We start from the raw sequence: 21,311 nt of genomic DNA on the forward strand, positions 1-21,311 counted from the left end.
AATACTGTTTTGAATACTTTGAGGGGTGCAGTTTTTAAAATGGGGACATTTATGGGGACTTTCTAATATATAAGGCCCTCAAAGCCACTTCAGAACTGAACTGGTCCCTGAAAAAATAGCCTTTTGAAATTTTCTTTTAAAATGTGAGAAATTGTTGCTAAAGTTCTAAGCCTTGTAACGTCCTGGAAAAATAAAAGGGCATTAAAAAAAACAATGCAAACATAAAGTAGACATATTGGAAATGTTAACTAGTAACTATTTTGTGTGGTATTACTATCTATTTTACAAGTAGATTCATTTAAATTTAGAAAAATGCTAATTTTTGCAAAAAATATTGAATTTATCGACCACATTTTTCCACTAACATAAAGTACAATATGTCACGAGAAAACAATCTCAGAATCGCTTTGATAGGTAAAAGCATCCCGAAGTTATTACCACATAAAGGCCAAACAGGCTGTGTTCTAAAGGGGTTAATGGGTATGGGATGGGCACAATGGGGGAGATATATCAAAACTGGTGCAAAGCAGAATAGTTGCCCATATCAACCAATCAGATTCAAGCTCTTATTTTTCAGAGACCGTGAAAATGAAGGAAGCAATCGGATTCGTTGCTATGGGTAATTACCCCAATTTTCCCTTGCACCAGTTTTGATAAATTTCCCCTATAGTGTATGCAAACAACCAGTTTGTCTTCTCTACTTTAAAAATATGGTTACAGATATTTCAGGCGTGTGTCAGAATCTTCCCAAATCTGAAATTTATGCTATTTATATAGTGTACAAAGTTTACACAAAGTCTGAAGAAGAAACAGAAAGACAACTAGACTCTAGTCCTTCAATCGTCTGTTACTTTTTTTTTATCTCGTGCAGGAGGTCTTGCTGGATAATTCTATGTTGGTACGTCTTCCCCAATATTTGTGCTGTGCTTTCCTGCATTTTATTTGTATTTTCAGCCTCAAAACTTTTTCTACCCATAAGGCTGTTTTCACACAGAGTTTTTTGCAGGAGGAAAATTCCTCCTGCAAAAACTGCTCCAGACTGTTTTTGCACAGTGGTTTGACAAAAACTCGTCAAAACACTCGTCAAGGCGTTTTTTCCTCTTTCTGACTGATTGAAATGGGGTTTTGGAGGCGAAAACCGCCTCAAGATGGGTCATGTTGCTTCTTTTTCCGCGACGCGTTTTTTTTACTTGCGGTAAAAAAACTCGTCCAACTTCCATTGAAATCAATGGGAGGCATTTTCGGGCGGTTTTTGAGGAGTTTTGCGGCGCGGTTTCCGCGTCAAATACCTCGTCATAAAACTCTGTGTGAACAGGGCCTTAGAAGAATTGTCCAGTAGAATTCACATGTTGATATTTTACTGTGACAGCAGAGAACAAACAGTCCAAGAAACAGTTTCAATTGTAATAGATGCTTCTTAAAGAGAAGATATCTACCTTAATAACAACTTTTTAAGTGGCCAGGAATGCAAGAATTGTGCCAAAATATCTGATTTTCTCCAAAGAGGTTCTAGAAATTTGCAGAGCACCACGGCCCTTTCAAATGATAACTAGATAGGAATTTAATAGACCTCCAACTATGGCATTTTATGATGCTATGTACACCTTTGAAATCTTAGTTTTTTTCTATAAAAATATCTATCAGTGTGATTGGTGCAACTTTGAAAATGCTTTTTATTTAAAATAATTTTTACTTTTTGAGATACAGCTACTTTGTATTCTGTATACAGAGCATCTGTATCTTGCGCTAAATCCTGTATCTGTCAGGTCCGCGGGACTGACGGGTTCAGTGACAGCGAGTCCTGCGTGTCTGACACACAGGATTGAGCTGTTAACGATCACATCTAAGTTAATAACTTAGATGTGATCGATTGGTGGATCCTGCGTGTCAGACACACAGGACCCGCTGTCACTGAACCCGTCAATACTGCGGACCTAACGGATTCAGGTCTTAGCACACAATACAGCTGCTTTGTATACAGTATACAAAGCCGCTATATCTCAAAAAGTAAAAATAATTTTTAATAAAAAGTATTTTGAAAGTTGCACCAATCACACTGACAGAATTTTTTATTTAAAAAAACAAATATTTCAAAGGTGTACATAGCCTTTAAGGCCAATGTTACCAATACCTAATTAGTATAATTTATCTTCCATAAATACATTTTAAAACATTGTTTCATGGACTGTCTATTGTGTTTTTCACATATGCTGCCTATCTTGATGTTCCAAAGTCAAAATGCACTTGAGCAGATTCTGAGTCTTTTCTGCAAATAACCTGTATTATGCCCACCCTGCCAGCTTCCTTATCATGTTATCTTCATATCACCAAGATCTGAACCATCTTCAAATCCAGAGAAGTTGGTGGTTTTGGACGCTACCTTTTTCTCTTGTATTTGTGCATGTGATATAACATTTCGGTTTTGCTCATACCGCCTGTTGCAGTTTTTTTTTTTTTTTTATGTGTGTCCATTTACTGTTTTTGTTAATATGTTATACTTTAGTACAATAGCATTTACAGTTTAAACATATGGCAATAGTTTGGATCTCTTAATGGACATTCCAAAATATAGAATTAAAGAGGACCGGTCACCTCTCCTGACATGTCTGTTTTAGTAAGTAATTTCCAGCGGAATACCAATTCTGAAGCATCTGACAGCAATGTGTTACCATTTTGGGGGGTCTCCGTACACAGTCTGACCATGTCTAATCAGTGATGATAGAATGAGACTCTGTAGGGACCCTTTGACAAGTAGCACCCAGTTGTCAATTTATTCATCAATTTCTAGGGGGAATAACAGAGGAGCGGCATAATGCGGATTTCCAAGAAAATATGTTCCATAACTGTTATTCATTGTTATTGTATGGGAATTACAATTATTTACTAAAATAGACCTATCCGGAGAGGTAACAGGTCCTCTTTAACTCAATAATCACATAGTATTCAGTAAGCTGATAAAAGGTGCAGATTCTTGTACTTTGAGGCCTAATAACCGGTTAGAAAGCCACTGTACATCAACATAGTTTTCATAATTCCAATAGACTTGAATAGAGGGAGCAGTGTACACAGCACGGCCACCACTTTTGTTCTCTGCCTGTATTCAGCACCTGCCAAGATAGTGGTCAGGGTTTTTCCATTCTTCCAGTATGTGGACATGCCATTAATATCTAAGATGGAGCAACCCACATCAAGTTAATTCTACACTGTCCACTAATCATACACATATTTACTATTATAGGTTAAAAAAAATCTGTCTCCACTTTTTTCCTGCGAAATAAACACACCAGAATGTACAGGTCATTTAGACTATGTTAGGGCATATATTATTTTAAGTTGTACTATAGGGGACATTGTATCCCCCAAATCTTTCTGCCAATGCTAATTATAGTTGCCGGAGTACCAGGTAGAGAGAAGTCTCACTTTATTTGTCATGTAAAGATTTTATTGTTTTAAAATAGGATTGCGTTTTGTGAGATTGTTTTCAAGAGTTTGACTTCTTTTTATTTTATTGGGTGAAGTGTTATGTTGGTGTTTGCTGCCTTTAGGCTACATTCACACGAGCGTGACAGATTTACAATTTGTCCGTGTGCATTGCGTTTTGCATCATTGTGCTTTGCGAGTGGCATGTGTTTTTCAAGCACTTGCAACCACTTTTCTTTTTTCAATGTAATTGATGCGTGAAACACGGACAGCACACGGATTTGTATCCGTGTGCTGTCCGTAGTTTTTCCACACCCATTGACTTCAATGGGCTATCTAGGTGCGTGAAAACAAACTAATATAGGACATGCAGTGAGTTTCAGGCAACGGACACTCGCTGCATGAAAACTCACGCATGTGTGAATAGCTCCATTGAAATCAACGCACAGCACACGGACGAGAATCACGCTTATCTGAATGAGCCCTAACACACATGTAATTGCTGCTATTTAAGACTATACTGATTAGTCCATGTCTTCTGTGGTACTTGTCACTTTTGCATATATTACCCAGGTTCACTTGTGCAGTCCTCATCTGATCTTACGCCGTGCAGTGTTAGCGTGTCTGAGGCAGCTCGCTCAACGGGAGGCAGCAGAGGTGTCAGAACATGCCATGACTATGGCCAAAGATGGACAGGAAGACTTGAAAATAGGTGTGTTGCTTTTTTCTTGTTTGTTACACTGGGGGACACAGACTGTCACTGGGGTATATGCTGTTGCCATTAGGAGGTTTGGCACTATGAAAAAAAATAAGCGACTCCTACAGGATATACCTTGCCCGCAGACTCTGAGCTATTCAGTCTTAGCTTAGTGTCATAGAAGGCAGACACTTCTGCTGATAGTAGCAAAGTCTCTACCAAGAATGTCATTTTTTACTTTCTTTTATTTATTGTATTATTTTCATCATGAAGAACTAGGGTTACATGGTCTCCCTGTATTTCCCTTTGGCGGGCGCACAGTGTAATATGCTCATGCACTGTTGTCCAACCTGCCTATAAAGACAAGGGGGACAAGAGCGCCAGCTCCTCTGTAACCCACCCGTCTAAGGAGCACCTCTCCCACCATTGTCCCCTTAGTAAAGGTGAAAACCAATGGGGTTGTTCCTGCTGGTCAGTACATCTGGGAGATGGGGAGTTGGGTGAGTGTTACTAAAACCCCCCTCCCCCAAACCAGGCTGCAGCTTGTGCACTGTATCCCTGGGGTTTTCTCTCTAGTCGTTTCTGCGCTCCCTGAACACCTTGAGCAGTTAGCGCTATTGTTATTGTTTGGCCGGCGCCATTATGCCGTAATCGCTATTTTGCGTTTCTCTGTACTATGCCAATAGCGCACTCCCGCGTTACTCACATGTCTGCCAGCGGCCAATCGCAGAGCACCGTGGATGGGGCTTCAGCGTTCCCCTGTGCTATCCTCCATTTGGACGGACGCTGCTTGGGAAACTTGACCTCCTGAATAGAGCTGCTGCTTCTTGCCTCAGGAGGACTTCTGACATCTTGAAAGCAGGTAGGATCAGCCTTTTCTTCTCTATTCCCCTACAGATGCCTTAGCCTACAGGTGCTGAGTCAGTTTTCCTAAGGGAGCATACTCCTTTTCTCACTGTGCTAGTTTTCAGTCAGTTTTCACTTCTCTAGCAGTGCTAGGTGATGCATCCATTACTCCCTAATTAGGAGTGCTCCTGGCTACGCAGTATGAGTGATCTTCTTCCTTTTCACTTCAGTGGAAGTTAAGGGGAACCCTCATGCCAGGCAACCGTTGCCATTTATTATGCCTGCTCAAAGTGCAATACTAAATTTCCTTGTGGTCAGTTTACTTCCTTATGTGATGCATGCCGACCTTCTAGCCAAATGCCTGCGGCCTTGGCACCCCTGCTACCCCCAGTGTTGCTCACCCCTGGTGTGATGGGTGTGGATCCGGTATGGGCTAACTCCCTTTTTTACAGATGGTTGATAACCTTGTGAACATTACTCAGTCCATCTTAGGTGGCATGTCTGCCCGTCTGCGGGACTCTTGTTCTGCCCATCCTCATATAGACTCCCTATCCCACTTTTCCCCTCGTGGTCGGCCTCGCGAGCAATCTAGAGCTTCTCACTTGTCTTCATTTTCGCTGTGCTCTTTTGTTTCACCTCCCCCATGCAGGCAACATGTTTCTGGACATGAAGTCAGGTCTGGTGCCTCCTCTCCTAGAGAGGTTTTGTCTGACGGTGAATTATCGGATTCGGTTGGTAGAGGTTCTAGCCCTCTTCCCACCTCGGTGGAGGGGCTAATTAGAGCTGTCAGGTCACTTCATTTCTTTTCTTCCTAAATGTTCTAAGGCTGTTTTTCCTGCCCACTCAGAACTAGAAGGCATCGTCTTTAAAGGGATTTTCCAGCCAGTAAAAATTGATGGCCTATCCTCAGGATAGGCCATCCATAGCTGATGGGTCGGGGTCCGACTCCTGGGACCCCCGCCGATCAGCTGTTTTTGAAGGGGCCGCTTCGCTCGTATTTCACTTCAATGGGAGAAGAAGGCTGCAATACCTGTGAATCGCCCCTATATGTGTGTCGACGATTCACAGTGAAATGAAGGGGAAGCAGCTCTTGTAAAAGTGCTGCACCCCCTTCAAAACAGCTGATCGGCGGGGGGTCCCGGGTGTCGGACCCTGACCCATCAGCTATTGATGGCCTTTCCTGAGGATAAGCCATCAATTTGTACCGGCTGGAAAACCCCTTTAAGGAATGGAAGCACTTGGACAAGAAGTTTTCCCCACTCTAGCCGTCTGGATGTTTTATACCCCTTTCGAGAGGGAAATTCTTCTGCATGGGTGTGGACTCCGGCGGTTTCTCGCCCAGCCAAGGCTACTAACTTTCCGATTGCGGATTCCACTTCCTTCAAGGATCCCCTGGATCACTACATGGACTCTTTTGCCAAAACTACTTTTTTTAAAGCGATCGACTCTCTGCTTCTTCAGGGGGTCATCATTCCGTTACCCTTGAAAAAAAGGTTCCTGGTTTTTTTTTCTAACCGTTACGTCATCCCCAAAAAGGACGGTTTGGTTTGGCCCATACTGGATCTCAAGTGCTTCAACGCGCATGTTTGGGTCTTTTATTTTTGGATGGAATCTTCGATCTGTCATCGCTTCCATGGAACAGGGGGAATTTCTTTCTTCTGTGGACATCAAGGACTGATACCTGCATGTCCCTATCTGAACTTCCCACCAGCGTTTCCTGCGTTTTGCGGTACTTTCTCGTCATTACCAATTTTCAGCCCTTTCTTTTGGCCTGGCCACAGCCAGACGAGTGTTCACGAAAGTTCTCTCTGTCGTGATGGCACTCCTTCGCACCAGTGGCGTGTTGGTCATCCCGTATCTGAACGACATCCCAATCAAATCTCCCTCCTAAGGGGCTAACGAGATGGCCCTCTAGATCACTCTGGGCACGCGGTCTGTTCGGTTGGATCATCAACCGGTCCAAGTCTTGCCTATCTCTTTCACAGCAGATCATTTGTTTTTGGGTCGCCTTCGACACACTTGGCAAAGGTGTCCCTTCCTCTGGAACGTCGTCTTATTCTTCAGTACGGGATTTGTTCCCTACGGATGGCTGTGCCGACCTCACTCCCCCTCTGCACGCGGGTGCTCGGCACCATGGTTGCCTCTGTAGAGACTATTCCATTTGCGCAGTTTCACACGCGTCCTCTGCAGTTGGCAATCCCCTCCTGGTGGGACAGATGCTTGCAATCGCTGGATCTGAAATTTCTCCTTCCCCTCTCGATCCGTCGCTCGCGTCGGTGGCGGATCGCTTCTCTGGCCGTTATCCGGGGTGTGCTTCTTCCTCTTGCTGAATTAGCTTATCCTCTCCACGGATGCCAGCCTCAAGACATGGGGGGGCACCTTTCGGAATCTCACGTTTCGGGGGCTGTGGTGCTGAGTCTTCCCTTCTCTTCAACGTTCTGGAGATGAGAGACAACTTTCTGTGTCTCCTTCATTGGACTGAGTCTCTGTCCGAATACCCGGTGAGGATTCAGACGGACAATGCCTTGTCCTTGGCTTATCAGAATCACCAGGGCAGCATTTGCAGCGGCGCAATGATGGCCGAGGCTTCCAGGTTCCTGGTCTGAGCGGAAGCTCATGTTCTGGTTCTCACAGCGGTTCATATTCCGGGGTTGACAATTGGGTCACGAACTTCCTCAGATGCGAAACATTGGATCCCGTGGGAGTGGTATTTTCACCAAGACGTACCAAATTTATCTCTGGTGGGGTCTTCCGAATGTGGACTTGATGGCCTCCAGGTTCAATCGCCAGGTTCCTGCTTCATCTCCTGAGCTTGAGATCCAGAGCGCCGTGGACGCTCTCGTGGTGTCATGGTTGAACTTCAGTCTCCTGTACGTCTTCCCTCCTCTGGCTCTCCTGTCGTGGCTCCTCCGACGGCTAACGGTGGAGGGGATTCCTGCCATTCTGATGGCCCCGGATTTAGCCGCGCCGCTGTTGGTACGTGGACCTCGTATCCCTGTTGGCCGGCGCCCCGTGGCCCTTACCTCTCCGCCCCGACCTTCTCTCTCAGGGACCTTTCTTCCACCAGAATTTAAGCTCTACGTTATGATACGTGATACGTTTAATGGCATGGCTGTTGAAGCCGCCGTTCTGAGGGCTCGTGTTTTTTTTGGAGAGTGTTATCCTCACTATGCTTAAGGCTAGAAAGTCCTTTTCAGCATGCATCTATCATCATACATGGAAGGCTCACCTTTGTTGATGTGAGGATCTCAAGCTTTCCCTTTTGCATTTTTCCTTTTCCAGGATTCTATCATTTTTACAGCAGGGTTTGGTTTACAGTTTAGCTCTCTAGGTACCTGCCCTTTTTCTATTTTATTTGGTCGCCTGTTGGCGTCTTAAGCTGAGATTAAAACTTTTTTGCAGGGGGTGTCTCATGCAGTCCCCCCTTACCATCCTCCGTTTCCCTGGTGTGATTTAAATTTGGTCTTGGATGTCTTGCAGTTGACTCCATTTGAACCTTTGAGAGAGAGAGATCTCTTCGCTTCCTGTCTTGGAAGGTGGTTTTTCTGGTCGCGGTCACCTCCATCCGGCGGGTCTCTGAGTTGGTGGCTCTCTCTTATCGTTTCCATTTCTGACTCTTCACCAAGACAAGACAGTGGTCCGCACGGTGCCCTCTTTTTGGCTGAAGTGGTTACGGCCCTCCACGTGAATGAGGATATTGTCATGCCGTCTTTTTGTCCTTCTCCCAGTCATCCGAGGGAGCGTGTCCTCCACAACCTGGATGTTGTCAATGCTCTGCGGATTTATTTTTCTATCACTGCTTCCTTCGGGCGGTCGGATTCCCTCTTATCCTTCTTGAGGGTCCCAGGAAGTGTTTGGCCCTGTTTACACTGAGTTTTTGCAGGCAGAGAAAATCTGCCTTAGAATTCCTTCAGGCATTTTGAGGCATATTTTGACCTGCCTGCGCTTTTTTTCCCGCATTTTTCGCCTGCGTCCATTAAAGCTAAGGCAAGGACCGCTGTAAAAAAAAATGCAGCGAACAACTCTCAGAAACTAGCACCGCTGGTTTTTATGTGTCCCATTGATTTTAATGGGAGGTCAGAGGCGTAACCACCGCAAGAAAGGACATGGTACTTTTTTTTCCGCGAGCGGCTGAAAGCCGCCCAGGGAAAAATACGCCATTGCCTCCCATTGAAAACAATGGGGGGCGATTTCTGACGTTTTTTGGACCTGATTCCAACGTGGCTTCCGCGGCAAAATCGGCACTAGAAAACCCTGTGTGAACAGGGCCTAAGGACACCATTGCTCTGTGAATTTGAATGATTGCTTGCAAGGCTTATTGCGTCCGGGGAAGGGTTCCCTCTTTCCGTTTCACGGCCCACTCTACCAGAGCGATTGCGACTTCCTGGGCTGTGCGACATTAGGCCTCTGCCCTTCAATTGTGCATGGCGGTCACGTGGTCTTCACTGCACACATTTGTCAAGTTTTACCAGGTGCATACCTATTTCTCTGCAAATGCTTCTCTGGGTCGCAAGGTATTGCAGACATCTCTGAAATACCTTACAATATTGGTCCTGTGTTCTGTTCCCGCCTCTGGAGACTGCTCTAGGACGTCCCACAATGACAAGAAATAACAAGAAAACAGGATTTTTGAGTACTCACCGTAAAGTCCTTTTCGTGTCCAATTCATTGGGAGACACAGCTACCACCCAATTGTTTTCAAGGTTTTTTTGCATTTACGGTTGTCTGTTTGATGGATTACCCTCTCATGTTTGACATACTTATCTTACCTTGTATCTGCTTCTCCTACTGCTTGCGGACAAACTGAATAGCTCAATGTCTGTGGGCAGGGCATATCCTGTACGAGGAGTCACTTTTTTATTTCATAGTTTCAAGCCCCTTCGTGGCAACAGCATATACCCACAGCCTGTGTCCCCCAATGAACTGGACAAGAAAAGGATTTTACGGTGAGTATTTAAAAAATTCTGTTTTTATGACACACTGACATCTGCTGTGAATAAAAGAAAAAGTACCTGCATGCCTCTGGACTGCTCACTAGATGACGCTCAGAAGCGGTTATTTTTTATTTGGCTAGCTCTGTACAGCACTATTCTTTTCATTCTGCTAGGGCTTGCTCTGGGCGGGATTACGATGTAAAGGATTATAGTTCCCATGATTCCTCTCTCTTCTCACAGACATTGCCTCTTGTTACAGTTGCCTGCATGCTCCTTTATTACAATTTGTAAGCTAATGCTGTAATTACTCACTGTCTGCCACTAAGAGACGGCTCTGCTGTTCTGCTTCTAGACTGTGCACTATCTGCTGACCAGCATGTGAAACGTCCCTCCAGAGATAGGGAGGGAGGGGGAGATAAGAGGCATGCGATTTCCTAAATTTCAGGGAGGAAAAAGGAGACAGAGTGCAGGAAGTGACACGAACAGTAGATAAACACCAGGCGCATGGTCATGTGACTGCATGTGAGACTTTCTTACAATGACATTTAGCTACAGATAGTACATTAGAAAGTGACTGATATTACTGCAATTAAACGATCTGCAGACAATTTTTAAAGATTAGAAAATCCTTTTAAATTGGTTGTCTGGGTTGCACAAGCTTTTCTGATTAATAAGGTGTTCCGACAATGTGCTGACAATCTGCTGACAATCTGCCGTCAATGCCAAAGGAAGTTGCCAGCGAGTCCTTATTTTCCCTGCAGCAAAACCAATTGAACTAGGTCGTCTAGAGGGAGAAACGCTATTTACAATGACTTTCCCCTCTAGCTAACAGATGGGGGTTCCCAAGTGGGTACAATGTCTATAACCTCTGTTGACTTTAATAGGGCATAGTAGACAAACCCTTTATTTTGCCTGTAGCCATCAGGTATGTCATATGTTGAGCAGACAATTTGGATATTTACATGCTAATAAGAATAGTTGGCACTTTGAGCGCTGTGTTTAGTGTATTTTGTGACATGGAGCTGCCCACCGTGTCAGCGTGATTTGTTTAATGGTAGATCACTATGCAGTGCGATCTACCATTAAACAAGATCCCATCTATTTTTGTTTCTGCATGTGGTATTTGCTGCAGCCACATAAATAGCCTGATTGGCGACATGAAAGGGTTAAAGTCGCAATCTGGGTAAAACTGACGCAGAGGTGGATGTTGATGTCATAAATGTGTCAGATGTATTGCGGGCCCTCGGACATGGTACAAACTGACAATGTGGCCCTCAGACCAGAAAGGGTTGTGCATCCCTACACTACATTATCACATATTATTATTAGTGCATGTACTTCTGGTTTTGCCATCATTTCAAATATTTTGTGACCAGAGAACCCTCCTTAATAGACCATGTTGGAAAGGCATAGTGAATATGTGGATAAGATATTGGTTATGCTAAAAAGTGGTCAACTTGAAAGTGAAATAGCTGAGCACATTCAACTAACTACTGTACATCTGAATTATTTGCCCTCTTCGACAGATGTGAATATGCGAGAGCTTGGCTTAGAAGGAGTTTTGCTGAGCCTTTTAGACAGAGAGAGTGACCTGCAACTGCGTCAAGATGTGAAAGAAACCCTCCTACACATGCAGAGCTGTACAGGACTCCGCCGTCTTTCTTTCTGGCTGCGGCTGCACAAAGATATTCTCTCGGCTTCTGCAGGTGAAGTTCAATTAAATGAGAGTTAAATGGTCACAATTTTTTAACAAACTTTGCATGAATCAATAGTTTGAGCGAATATAGGAAACTTTGTATTATATCTTATTAAAGAAAAAAATCCTCTTTTTCCAATTATCAGGCTCCTTTCCTAACCCCTGCTTCCTAACTGTTCACTCACTCTGAATTTAGTTCTTTTTCCGTCTCCTCAAGATGAGAGATGGACCATCAGCTCACTGAGGGATCAGGTTACAGCTGCCCATAAAAGTCTATAGAGGAGGGAGCAGGAGCAGAGTGAGAGAGAGGCAGAGAGAGACACACACGCTGCTGTAGCTTCTAGTAAGTGTTATATCTTACCCCAGTGCTGGAGTCACAACTACACTGTTAATTACTGCTGTATTGTCGTCTCAATGCTGCTGCAGCTTCTAGTAATTGTTATATCATACCCCAGTGTTTTATTCACAGCTACTCTGCTCATTACTGCTGTATAATGTCTTCTATGTTGCTTTTTCTATATATACGATAGATAGAGAAGAGAATCCTGCTCCCCTATCCCTATGTGTGCAGTGTATAGAAGACATGATAGCAGTCAACTAGCTTAGAGAAAGCTTGAGAATTAGAAATAGAGCCTGCAGAGAGGAAACTGCTAAAAAAAAATGTCATATAATGGCCAGAAATAGTTATTGCTCATGTGAATACATATGACAGTTTATTATGAGAAGTCACATGAAAGGTTAAGTACGCTTTAAGGATAGGCTTAGATTGGAAAATAAATTGTGTAATATGCAATTGTGACATATATAAGAGCCTTTTTGTCCACTTAGATTTTGCTGCAGTTGCCTCAGTGGATACTACTCCAGAAGAAGACTGCGAGCAATCCTGCTCTGACTCTGTGCTAACATCCAGAAAAGAAGAGGCCTCTACCCTAACAGTTAGTCCACGTTGGCACACAAGAGTGTTTTCAATGGAATGTGTTAGTATGCTAGTGTCACAGTGTGCGGGAGAGGGAGGTACACACTTCAACATGGTTGAGGCCCAGGAGATGAAGCACAAGGAACCGGACAGTAAGTGACAAAAGTATGGTTTTTTTACAAATTGATAGAATATATTTTCTATTGTTTTTTTTGTAAGCTATTTGATTTTCCTGCCTTTTCTATCAAATGTTTATTTTTTCACCCATTAGTTCTTGCAAATTATGTTATACAACGGATTACCTTGTAGTTCGTCAGTGGGCTGTAATTTAAGTTACTCAGATATCCCTGACTTTTTTTTAACAATAAAAATCTATTCAACAAAAAATTATTTTATGCTAAAAAGACAGGCTTCCAAAAGATTAAAACTCACAATAACATAAAATCTTGACAATTCTAAAATAGTGTATAGGTTTGGATCGGATGGTTAAAGTGGTTTCCCACCTTCTGACAACTGATGACCTATCCACCCCGTAGGTCATCAGTACATGATCTGTGGGGGTCCGACACCCGAACCCCGCACAGATCAGCTGGTCCAGTGTCTCCGTGCACTGGACGAACATGCCGGAAGCACTTCGCTCTGGCCACGGAATAGCGACCGAGCTGCAGTACTGCAGCTCTGCTCCTATTCAAGTGAATAGGAGCAGACCTGCAGTTCTGCAGTACGACCACTATTTTATGTACGGAGCCAACTGCTTTCGGGCTCCGTACATAGCAGTATGTGCCACAATAACCGGTGCCCGCAGGCCACCAGAGCGGCTTATCAGTGCGGGGTCTGGGTGTCGGACCCGCACCGATGATATACTGATGTCCTATCCGGTGGATAGGTCATCAGTTGTCAGAAGGTGGACAACCCCTTTAAGGTATAAATTTTGTTGGACTATTAGGATTAGTAAAAAATTCTCATTGACCAATACACAACTTATATTGTTTCTCAGGAGATTTCCTGGTTCTGCATCTTCAAGAACTGGTTCGCTTGTCCTTCATGGCAGCCACAGATCATAGTGAGCATCTCCGTCTGGTTGGGCTCCAGGCGCTACTCCAGGTTATACAACGATTTTCCTCTGTGCCTGAACCTGAATTTCCTGGTCATCTTATACTAGAGCAATATCAAGCCAATGTAAGTTGACATTGAATATTCTCACTGGGAAATCCATCAATCAGCTGTGAGAGTTTAGCATCAGGAGAGGTTGGTACAGCAGTTTCTTTGTAGCCAGAGACAGGGACACCGTGCATTAAAAGTCATAACAGGGCTTTGCCTGTGTTTTTATTCTTGTCAAAGAAACAGCCTCTTGTACAACAAGGCAAAATACAAAATAAATCCTGCTCGTCTGAGCACTAACTAAACAAGATATTATCTAACTATACCGAGTGCCTTCCTACCAGGCACTGGACACAAAGTAACACAGGTCTTTACTCACATAGCATACAGGCTACTCCAGCCTTAGTAGTCTCCAGTCTGAGTCAGGGGTGAGACTCCCACACACTGTGTCTGCACCTTTTATACACAGGCTACAGGTGCAGCTAATTGAGCAGCAGCCTTGTCCTACAAACAGAGATGGACTAGGGATTGGGGAATCCGCCCTGCTCTTCTCCAATCCAACTCCAGGCCCTTTTTTCCGGCTTTTCCTTAAGCCGAGATTGGAAAGCTAGAGCTTTCTATTGCAAGAACTACTCATTCCCTGGAGCCTAGGATACATATGACAGGATTCTAGGGGAAATATACCTTCCCTCAATGACTTTACCTGTCACTGTCTCACACAGCATATACTAATACTTTCTCAGGCCCCCTGCACACGACCGTGCCCGTAATCACAGTCCATTTGCAGGCCGTGCTCCCATATAAAGTATGGGGTAGCACAGTCCGTAAAAAGAAAAATATAGGACTTTTACTATCTTTTGCGGAGCCTTTCTACACCACGGACACCTTTCCATAAATATATGGAAAGGTGTCTGTGGGCAATAGAAGTGAAAGGGGCTGCAATTATGGACCATAATTACGGATGAATTCTATGGTCGTGTGAATGGGGCCTGAGTGTAATATTTATATCATTAACTTTTTCTGTTGACAGGTTGTAGCTGCAGTAAGACCAGCTTTCAACTCAGATTCTCATCCTGATGTCACTGCTAAGGCCTGCCAGGTAAATAATGATCTATATTCTTTGTAAAGTACATGGTTTTATGGTTGTCACAATTAAAAAGTATGCAGTCCCCTTTCTGACTAGCACTAGACTTCCTGATTTCTTATCATAGTGTCCAGATCAATTTGTTGGGCAACATGGTCTGCCTTTCGGACAGGTCCCCACAGATGGTCTAGATTCAACAAAACTGGTGCCAAGAAGGTAACCAGGTCCTCTCGAACACCTGTACTACTGTTTCTCATACCCAAGGACCTTCCTTTCTAGTGTGGGCCATATGGTCACCCACGCGCTGTATCTTCCAGTGATTACCGATATGCAATATCTAGCTAGATCAAGTACGAAACACTCATCTGGCACGTTAGTGCTGAAACTATCTAAACTTCTCCTAGGCCCAGTTGGTGAGAATAAGCCCTTTTTGGTTCATGCTCTTGCTCCCCTCCCACTGTTCCCTAGAGAAATTACACCAATATTTTTTAGATTACGCCATTAGTACCCATTTTCCTATTGTGTGGAATGCCTTTAAGGCATTTGTACATGGTACGCTGACGTTAGCCATTAATGAACTTAAAAAGGGCTTTGCGCACCACCAGCTACAGATTGAACATGATGGTTTAAAGCGGAACTCACTGATATGAGTGAAACATATACAGCTCTTGTGCTATATAAATAACAGGATATATATATATATATATATATATATATATATATATGTGTGTGTGTGTTCATCCCTCATACAGGTTTGCAGTGCATGGCTGGCTAGTGGAGTAGTGAAGGACCCATCGGACTTGCACAGAATTCAGCAGCTGCTCCTGTCTTCTCTGAGCAGAGTGCAAATGATGAAAGAAACCTCAAGTGTATATAGTGAAAGCACCACTACTATGGAGACATTGGCTGTGCTGAAGGCCTGGGCAGAAGTAAGTTAAATGCAAGTTTCCATTAAGCGTGTAAAAACAAACCTTGTCATTAGCGTTCCGTACTGTAATAGCACAGCGCTACCCATACCTTATGTGGGTAGACATTCCGGAGTCCATTAAAGGACCCTTGGACTGTCTGTTTTGTTTATGCCATTTTGTTAGGGCAAATAACTTAATTTTTATTTGGGTCACATGATGCATCATTCCCATCCATCGTTTTATCAGTATTTTTCATTCTATGTAAAGATTATGTGACACATCACTTAGTGACAACACTCGCAAACAGATGCCTGTTTATAAATAGGGAATAGCCTCTGCCATCATGAGTTCTGTATTTACAGGATCCATAAACAATATGAGAAATCGGTTTTAATCCATATTGCACCAGTTCCTAACAGATCCCACTGAATTATAATAGGTCTATCAAGTTTTTTTTTGTTTTTTTTAGTTGGGCAGAATAGTGCAGAAGACTAGCCTGTTTTTGCCAATCAAAAAGCAATGGAAACCTGATGGAATAGAATCTAATGCACATAGTTTTACATAAGGAAGTGAAGCCTCACATATATTCTGACCAGGGTAAAAAATTTGTCAAATAAATAACAGCCACTAGCTACAGAAACCATACTGTAATAGTGAAAACAGGGAGTACATCGCTTTAAAGGGGTTTTCCAGCCACTAAAAATTGATGGGTCAGGGTCCGACTCCCGGGACCCCCGCCGATCATCTATTTTGAAGGGGCCGCAGCACCCGTACGAGTGCTGCTACACCTTCATTCCTCCTTGCTCGCTGTGTATCGTCAACACGCATTTAGTGCCAATTCACAGGTATTGCAGCCTTCTCCCATTTCTGGCTGCAATACCTGTGAATCGCCGTTAAATGCATGTCGACGATACACAGTTAGCAAGAAGAAATAAATACGAGCGTTGCTGCCCCTTCAAAAGAGCTGTTCGGCGGGGGTCTTGAAAGTCGCACCCCGACTCATCAGCTATTGATGGCCTATCCTGAGGATAGGAGGCTGGAAAACCCCTTTAACATTATACGTGTTAGGTTCTTCTGTATGTATTTATCATCTCACAGCAATTATCCTTCATAATTTCAACCTTACAAATTCAAAATGTCTTTAATAGGTCTATATTGCAGCAGTGGAAAGAACAGGACCTGAAGGAGGGTCTGTTTGTATCCCTGAAGATAGTCTACTTTCCTTGGTACAAGCTGATATTTCTACTCTAAGCAAGTTGTGGTTGTCAGCTTTGCAAGATCATGCATTGCTTACGCTGCCTCCAGAGTGCAGCCATCAGCTTCCTTCACCCGGTAAGTGTAGCCTGCAAACCTTTAATTGATATTGGTTCCCTTGTCTTTTGCTTTGAGAACACCGATATGACTCCCACAATTAGGAGGTGAAAAAATGCTTAATTTTTATGTGGACCTTTTATTTTTGTCATAGCATTTACTTGTTGACCTTCATAAAAGGAGATTAAAGGCTATGTACACATTTGAAAGTGTTTTTGGTTTTAAATAAAAATGTCAGTCAGTGTGTTTGGTGCAACTTTCAATTTAGTTTTTTTTTTTAATTATTTTTACTTTTTGAGATACAGCTGTTCTGTATCCTGTATACAGAGCAGCTGTATCTTTTGCTAAGACCTGAATCCATCAGTCCCGTCGACCTGACAGGTTCAGTGTCAGCGGGATCCACCTGTAATCTATCACATCTAAGTTATGAACTTAGATGTGATGGATAACAGGTGGATCCTGCGTGTCAGAGACATGCAGGACCCGCTTTCACTGAACCCGTCAGTCCCGCAGACCTGACGGGTACAGAATTCAGTGAACGATACAGCTGCTCTGTATACAGGATACAGAGCAGCTGTATCTCAAAAATAAATACTAATTTGAAAGTTGCACCAAACACACTGACGCTTTCAAAGGTTTACATAGCCTTTAACCCCTTCCCGCAAAATCACGTACAGTTACGTGATGGGAACTGGTGTTTTAACGCAATTCACGTAATTGTACGTGAAGGAGATTGAGCTGGCTCAGGAGCTGAGCCAGCGCCATCACCGCCGGGTGCCAGCTGTTACAGCTGGCACCCTGAGGTATCGGCCAGGACCGGAGTTAGCCTCCTATCCGGCAGATTAACCCCTCACATGCTGCGTTCAATAGAGATCGCAGCATGTGAGGAGTTTTAGCCACCGGCACCCCAGCAACGTGATCGCTGGGTTGCCGGTGGCTGCAAAGGTGATCAGAGGCCTAATACATACCTCCCGGTCTGCCAGCAACGAAAGCCTCCTATGCCCCGCTTGGCGGCTGGGCCTATAAGGCTTTCGTACCATCAGCAAGATGGCGCCGGCTCAGCTTCCGGCTCAGAAGCTGAGCCAGCGTCATCAGCAGTGGGTGTCCGCTGTATCGGCAGGAACCAGAGCTAGCTCCGATTCCTGCCATTAACCCCTTCGATGCAGCGATACAATGCGATCGCTGCATCTTAGCGGTATGTAGCAAAATCGGCAGCCTGCCATGCAATGTCAAGGCTGGCGACTGCTACTATAAGCAGCAGGAGGCCTAACAATGACTTCCTGTATGCCATTACGGAAGCCAATTAGGCCCCGTCCGGAGGCGGAGCCTGATCAGCTTGCTGTCAGTGAACAACTGACAGTTCTAATACATTACACTACATAGATAGTGCAATGTATTAGAACATCAATCAAACAGTTGGAGCTTCAAGTCCCCTAGTGGGACTAAAGAAAAGTGTAAAAAAAAGTACAAATAAAAGTTGTAAATAATGCAATAAAAGTTTCAAGTAATAACATAAAACACAATCGCCCTTTTTTACTTATCAAGTCCTTTATTATTGAAAAAAATAATAAACCATACATATTTGGTATCGCTGCGACTGTAACGACCTGAACTATAAAAATATTATGTTATTTATCCCGCACAGTGAACGCCATAAAAAAAAACTAAAAAATACTGCCATAATTGCTGTTTTTTTGGTCACTTTGTCTTCCAGAAATTGAAATAAAAAGTGATCAAAAAGTCGCATGTATCCAAACATGGTACCAATAAAAACTATAACTCGTCTCGCAAAAAACAAGCTATGAAAAAATAAAATTAGTTCAGTCTCCAATAAGTCAGGAAAGAAAAAATATGCAGTTGTGCCAACCCGAGGGGAACATTTCATCTGTTTCAAGTGGTGAATTATTAAGGCCCCTAAAATTAGGGAACCAGGAAGGGGAGGGCCCAAACATATCTGCTGGAAGCGACGGTTCCCGTATTATACCAGGACAACACTTCCCAGCAAAATTCCCCCAAACTGCAAAGGTGCAGAATGTGGACCAAAAGGGGGATAAGAAAGGACATTTATCAGTGTGACACTGGCCTGTGCAGAAAGGATTGCTCCACAGCATAACACACATATATGGATTATTTTTTTTACCCTATTATAATACCACCTGACTATGCCCCTGATGTACTCTGCCCGGCTTACATGTGCCCCCACATTATAAACGGAAACACCAGTAAAACTCCAACCAAAACTACTACCAAGCAAAATCCACCCTCCAAAAGCCAAATGGTTCTCCCTCCCTTCTGAACCTACAGAGTGTCCAAACATCAGTTTACTTCCACATATATGGCGTCGCCATACCCAGGAGAACCCTTATAACAATTTTTGGGGTGTGTGTCTCCAGTGGCACAAGCTGGGCACCACATATTTGCCACTGAAATGGCATATCTGGGGAAAAATTAAAATTGTTACTTTGCACCTACCGCAGCGCATTCATTCATGGAAAATACCTGTGGGGTGAAGATGCTCACTAAACCTCTTAATAAATGCCTTAAGGGGTACAGTTTCCAAAATGGGGTTACTTCTCAGGGGTTTCTTTTATTACTTCACATCAGAGCCTCTGCAATTGTGAACCAATACTTTGTAGTCAAATTAGGCCTCAATTTCGCATGGTACGCTTTCAATCCTGAGCCCTGTTGAATGTCCAGGAAAAAGATTAGGGCCATACGTAGGGTGTTTCTAAAACCGGGAAACACAGCATAATAATTAGAGAGCTGTCTTGTTATCGTGTCACAAGATGGGCACCACATATTGGCATATCTATGGAAAAATTCCCATTTTCACTCCGCAACATCGAGTGCACACTAATTTCTGCAAAACACCTGTGGGGTTAATATGCTCACTACACCCCTAGGTGAATACCTTGAGGGGTGTTGTTTCTAAAATTGTGTCACTTCTGGGGATCCACTGTTTTGGTCCCACAGGGACTTTGCAAATGTGACATAGCGCCCAGAAACCAATCCAGCATAATCTGTACTCCAAAAGCAAATGGCGCTACCTCCCTTCTGAGCCCTAGTCTGTGCCCAAACAGCAGTTTGTGACCACATATGGGGTATTGCTGTACTCGGGGGAAATTGCTTTACAAATGTTGGGGTTCTTTTTTTCTTTTATTTGGTGAGAAAATGAAAAATTTTGAGATAAAACTACGTCTTATTGAAGAGAAAGGTTTTGTTTTTTATTTTCACTGCCCAATTCTAATAAAATCTATGAAACACCTGTGGGGGTCAAAATGCTCACTACACCCCTAGATGGATTCTTCAAGGGGTGTAGTTTGCTAACTTTTTGGCGTTTTTACTGTTTGGTCCCTCAGGGTATTTGAAAATGCGACATGGCCTCCGCAAACCATTCCTGCTAAATTTGAGTTCCAAAAGCCAAATGGCACTCTTTCCCTTCTGAGCCCTGCCGTATGTCCAAACAGCCGTTTATTACCACATGTGGGGTGTTTTACTCAGGAGAAATTGCTTTGCAAATGTTGTGGTGCTTTTTCTCCTTTAGTCCTTGTGGAAATTAGAAAAAATTAGCTAAAACTACATTTTCTTTGAAAGAATGTAGATTTTTATTTTCACGGCCTACTTCCAACCATTTCTGCAAAAACCTGCGTTGTCAAAATGCTCGCTATACTCCTAGATAATTTCCTCAATGGGTGTAGTTTCCAAAATGGGGTCACTTTTGCGGGATTTCCACTGTTTTGGCATCGCAAGAGCCCTTCAAACCTGACATGGTGCCTAAAATATTTTCTAATAAAAAGGAGGCCCCCAAATCCTCTAGGTGCTCCTTTGCTTCTGAGGCCGGTGCTTAAGTCTATAAGCGCACTAGGCCACATGTGGGATATTTCTAAAAACTGCAGAACCTGGGCAATAAATATTGAGTTGCGTTTCTCTGGTAAAATCTTCTGTGTTACAAAAAAAATAGATCAAGAATGAATTTTTGCAAAAAAAATATGAAATTAGTAAATTTCACCTCTACTTTGCTTTAATTCCTGTGAAACGTCTAAAAGGTTAAGAAACTTTCCAAATGCTGTTTTGAATACTTTGAAGGGTGCAGTTTTTAAAATGGGGTGACTTATCGGCGGTTTCTAATATATAAGACCAGAAAAGTCACTTCACAACTGAACTAGCCCCTGTAAAAATAGCCTTTTTAAATTTTCTTGAAAATGTGAGAAATTGCCGCTAAAGTTCTAAGCCTTGTAACGTCCTAGAAAAAAAAAGGATGTTCAAAAAACGATGCCAATCTGAAGTAGACATAAGGGGGATGTTAATTAGCAACAATTTTGTGTGGTATAACTATCTGTCTTAAAAGCAGAAACATTTAAATTTAGAAAAATGCTAATTTTTGCAATTTTTCGCTAA

The 21,311-nt window shown here is 43.2% G+C and overlaps 1 protein-coding gene across 3 annotated transcripts in view; it reads left to right on the forward strand.

Moving 5' to 3' along the window:
• The window catches only part of HEATR5A (HEAT repeat containing 5A), a 191,630-nt gene that overhangs the window by 134,568 nt on the left and 35,751 nt on the right, over nt 1–21,311 (forward strand). For 2 of the 3 annotated variants that reach the window (XM_075844387.1, XM_075844389.1), the window contains exons 21-28: nt 872–898; nt 3,994–4,132; nt 11,424–11,603; nt 12,422–12,661; nt 13,507–13,688; nt 14,641–14,709; nt 15,447–15,623; nt 16,751–16,934. In XM_075844387.1, coding sequence (XP_075700502.1) covers nt 872–898; nt 3,994–4,132; nt 11,424–11,603; nt 12,422–12,661; nt 13,507–13,688; nt 14,641–14,709; nt 15,447–15,623; nt 16,751–16,934 — 1,198 coding nt within the window. The remainder of the gene's footprint in view (nt 1–871; nt 899–3,993; nt 4,133–11,423; nt 11,604–12,421; nt 12,662–13,506; nt 13,689–14,640; nt 14,710–15,446; nt 15,624–16,750; nt 16,935–21,311) is intronic. The other variant, XM_075844388.1, reaches the window with a different exon arrangement.

Source organism: Rhinoderma darwinii, chromosome 12 (assembly GCF_050947455.1).
Source record: "Rhinoderma darwinii isolate aRhiDar2 chromosome 12, aRhiDar2.hap1, whole genome shotgun sequence".
Lineage (NCBI taxonomy): Eukaryota > Metazoa > Chordata > Amphibia > Anura > Rhinodermatidae > Rhinoderma > Rhinoderma darwinii.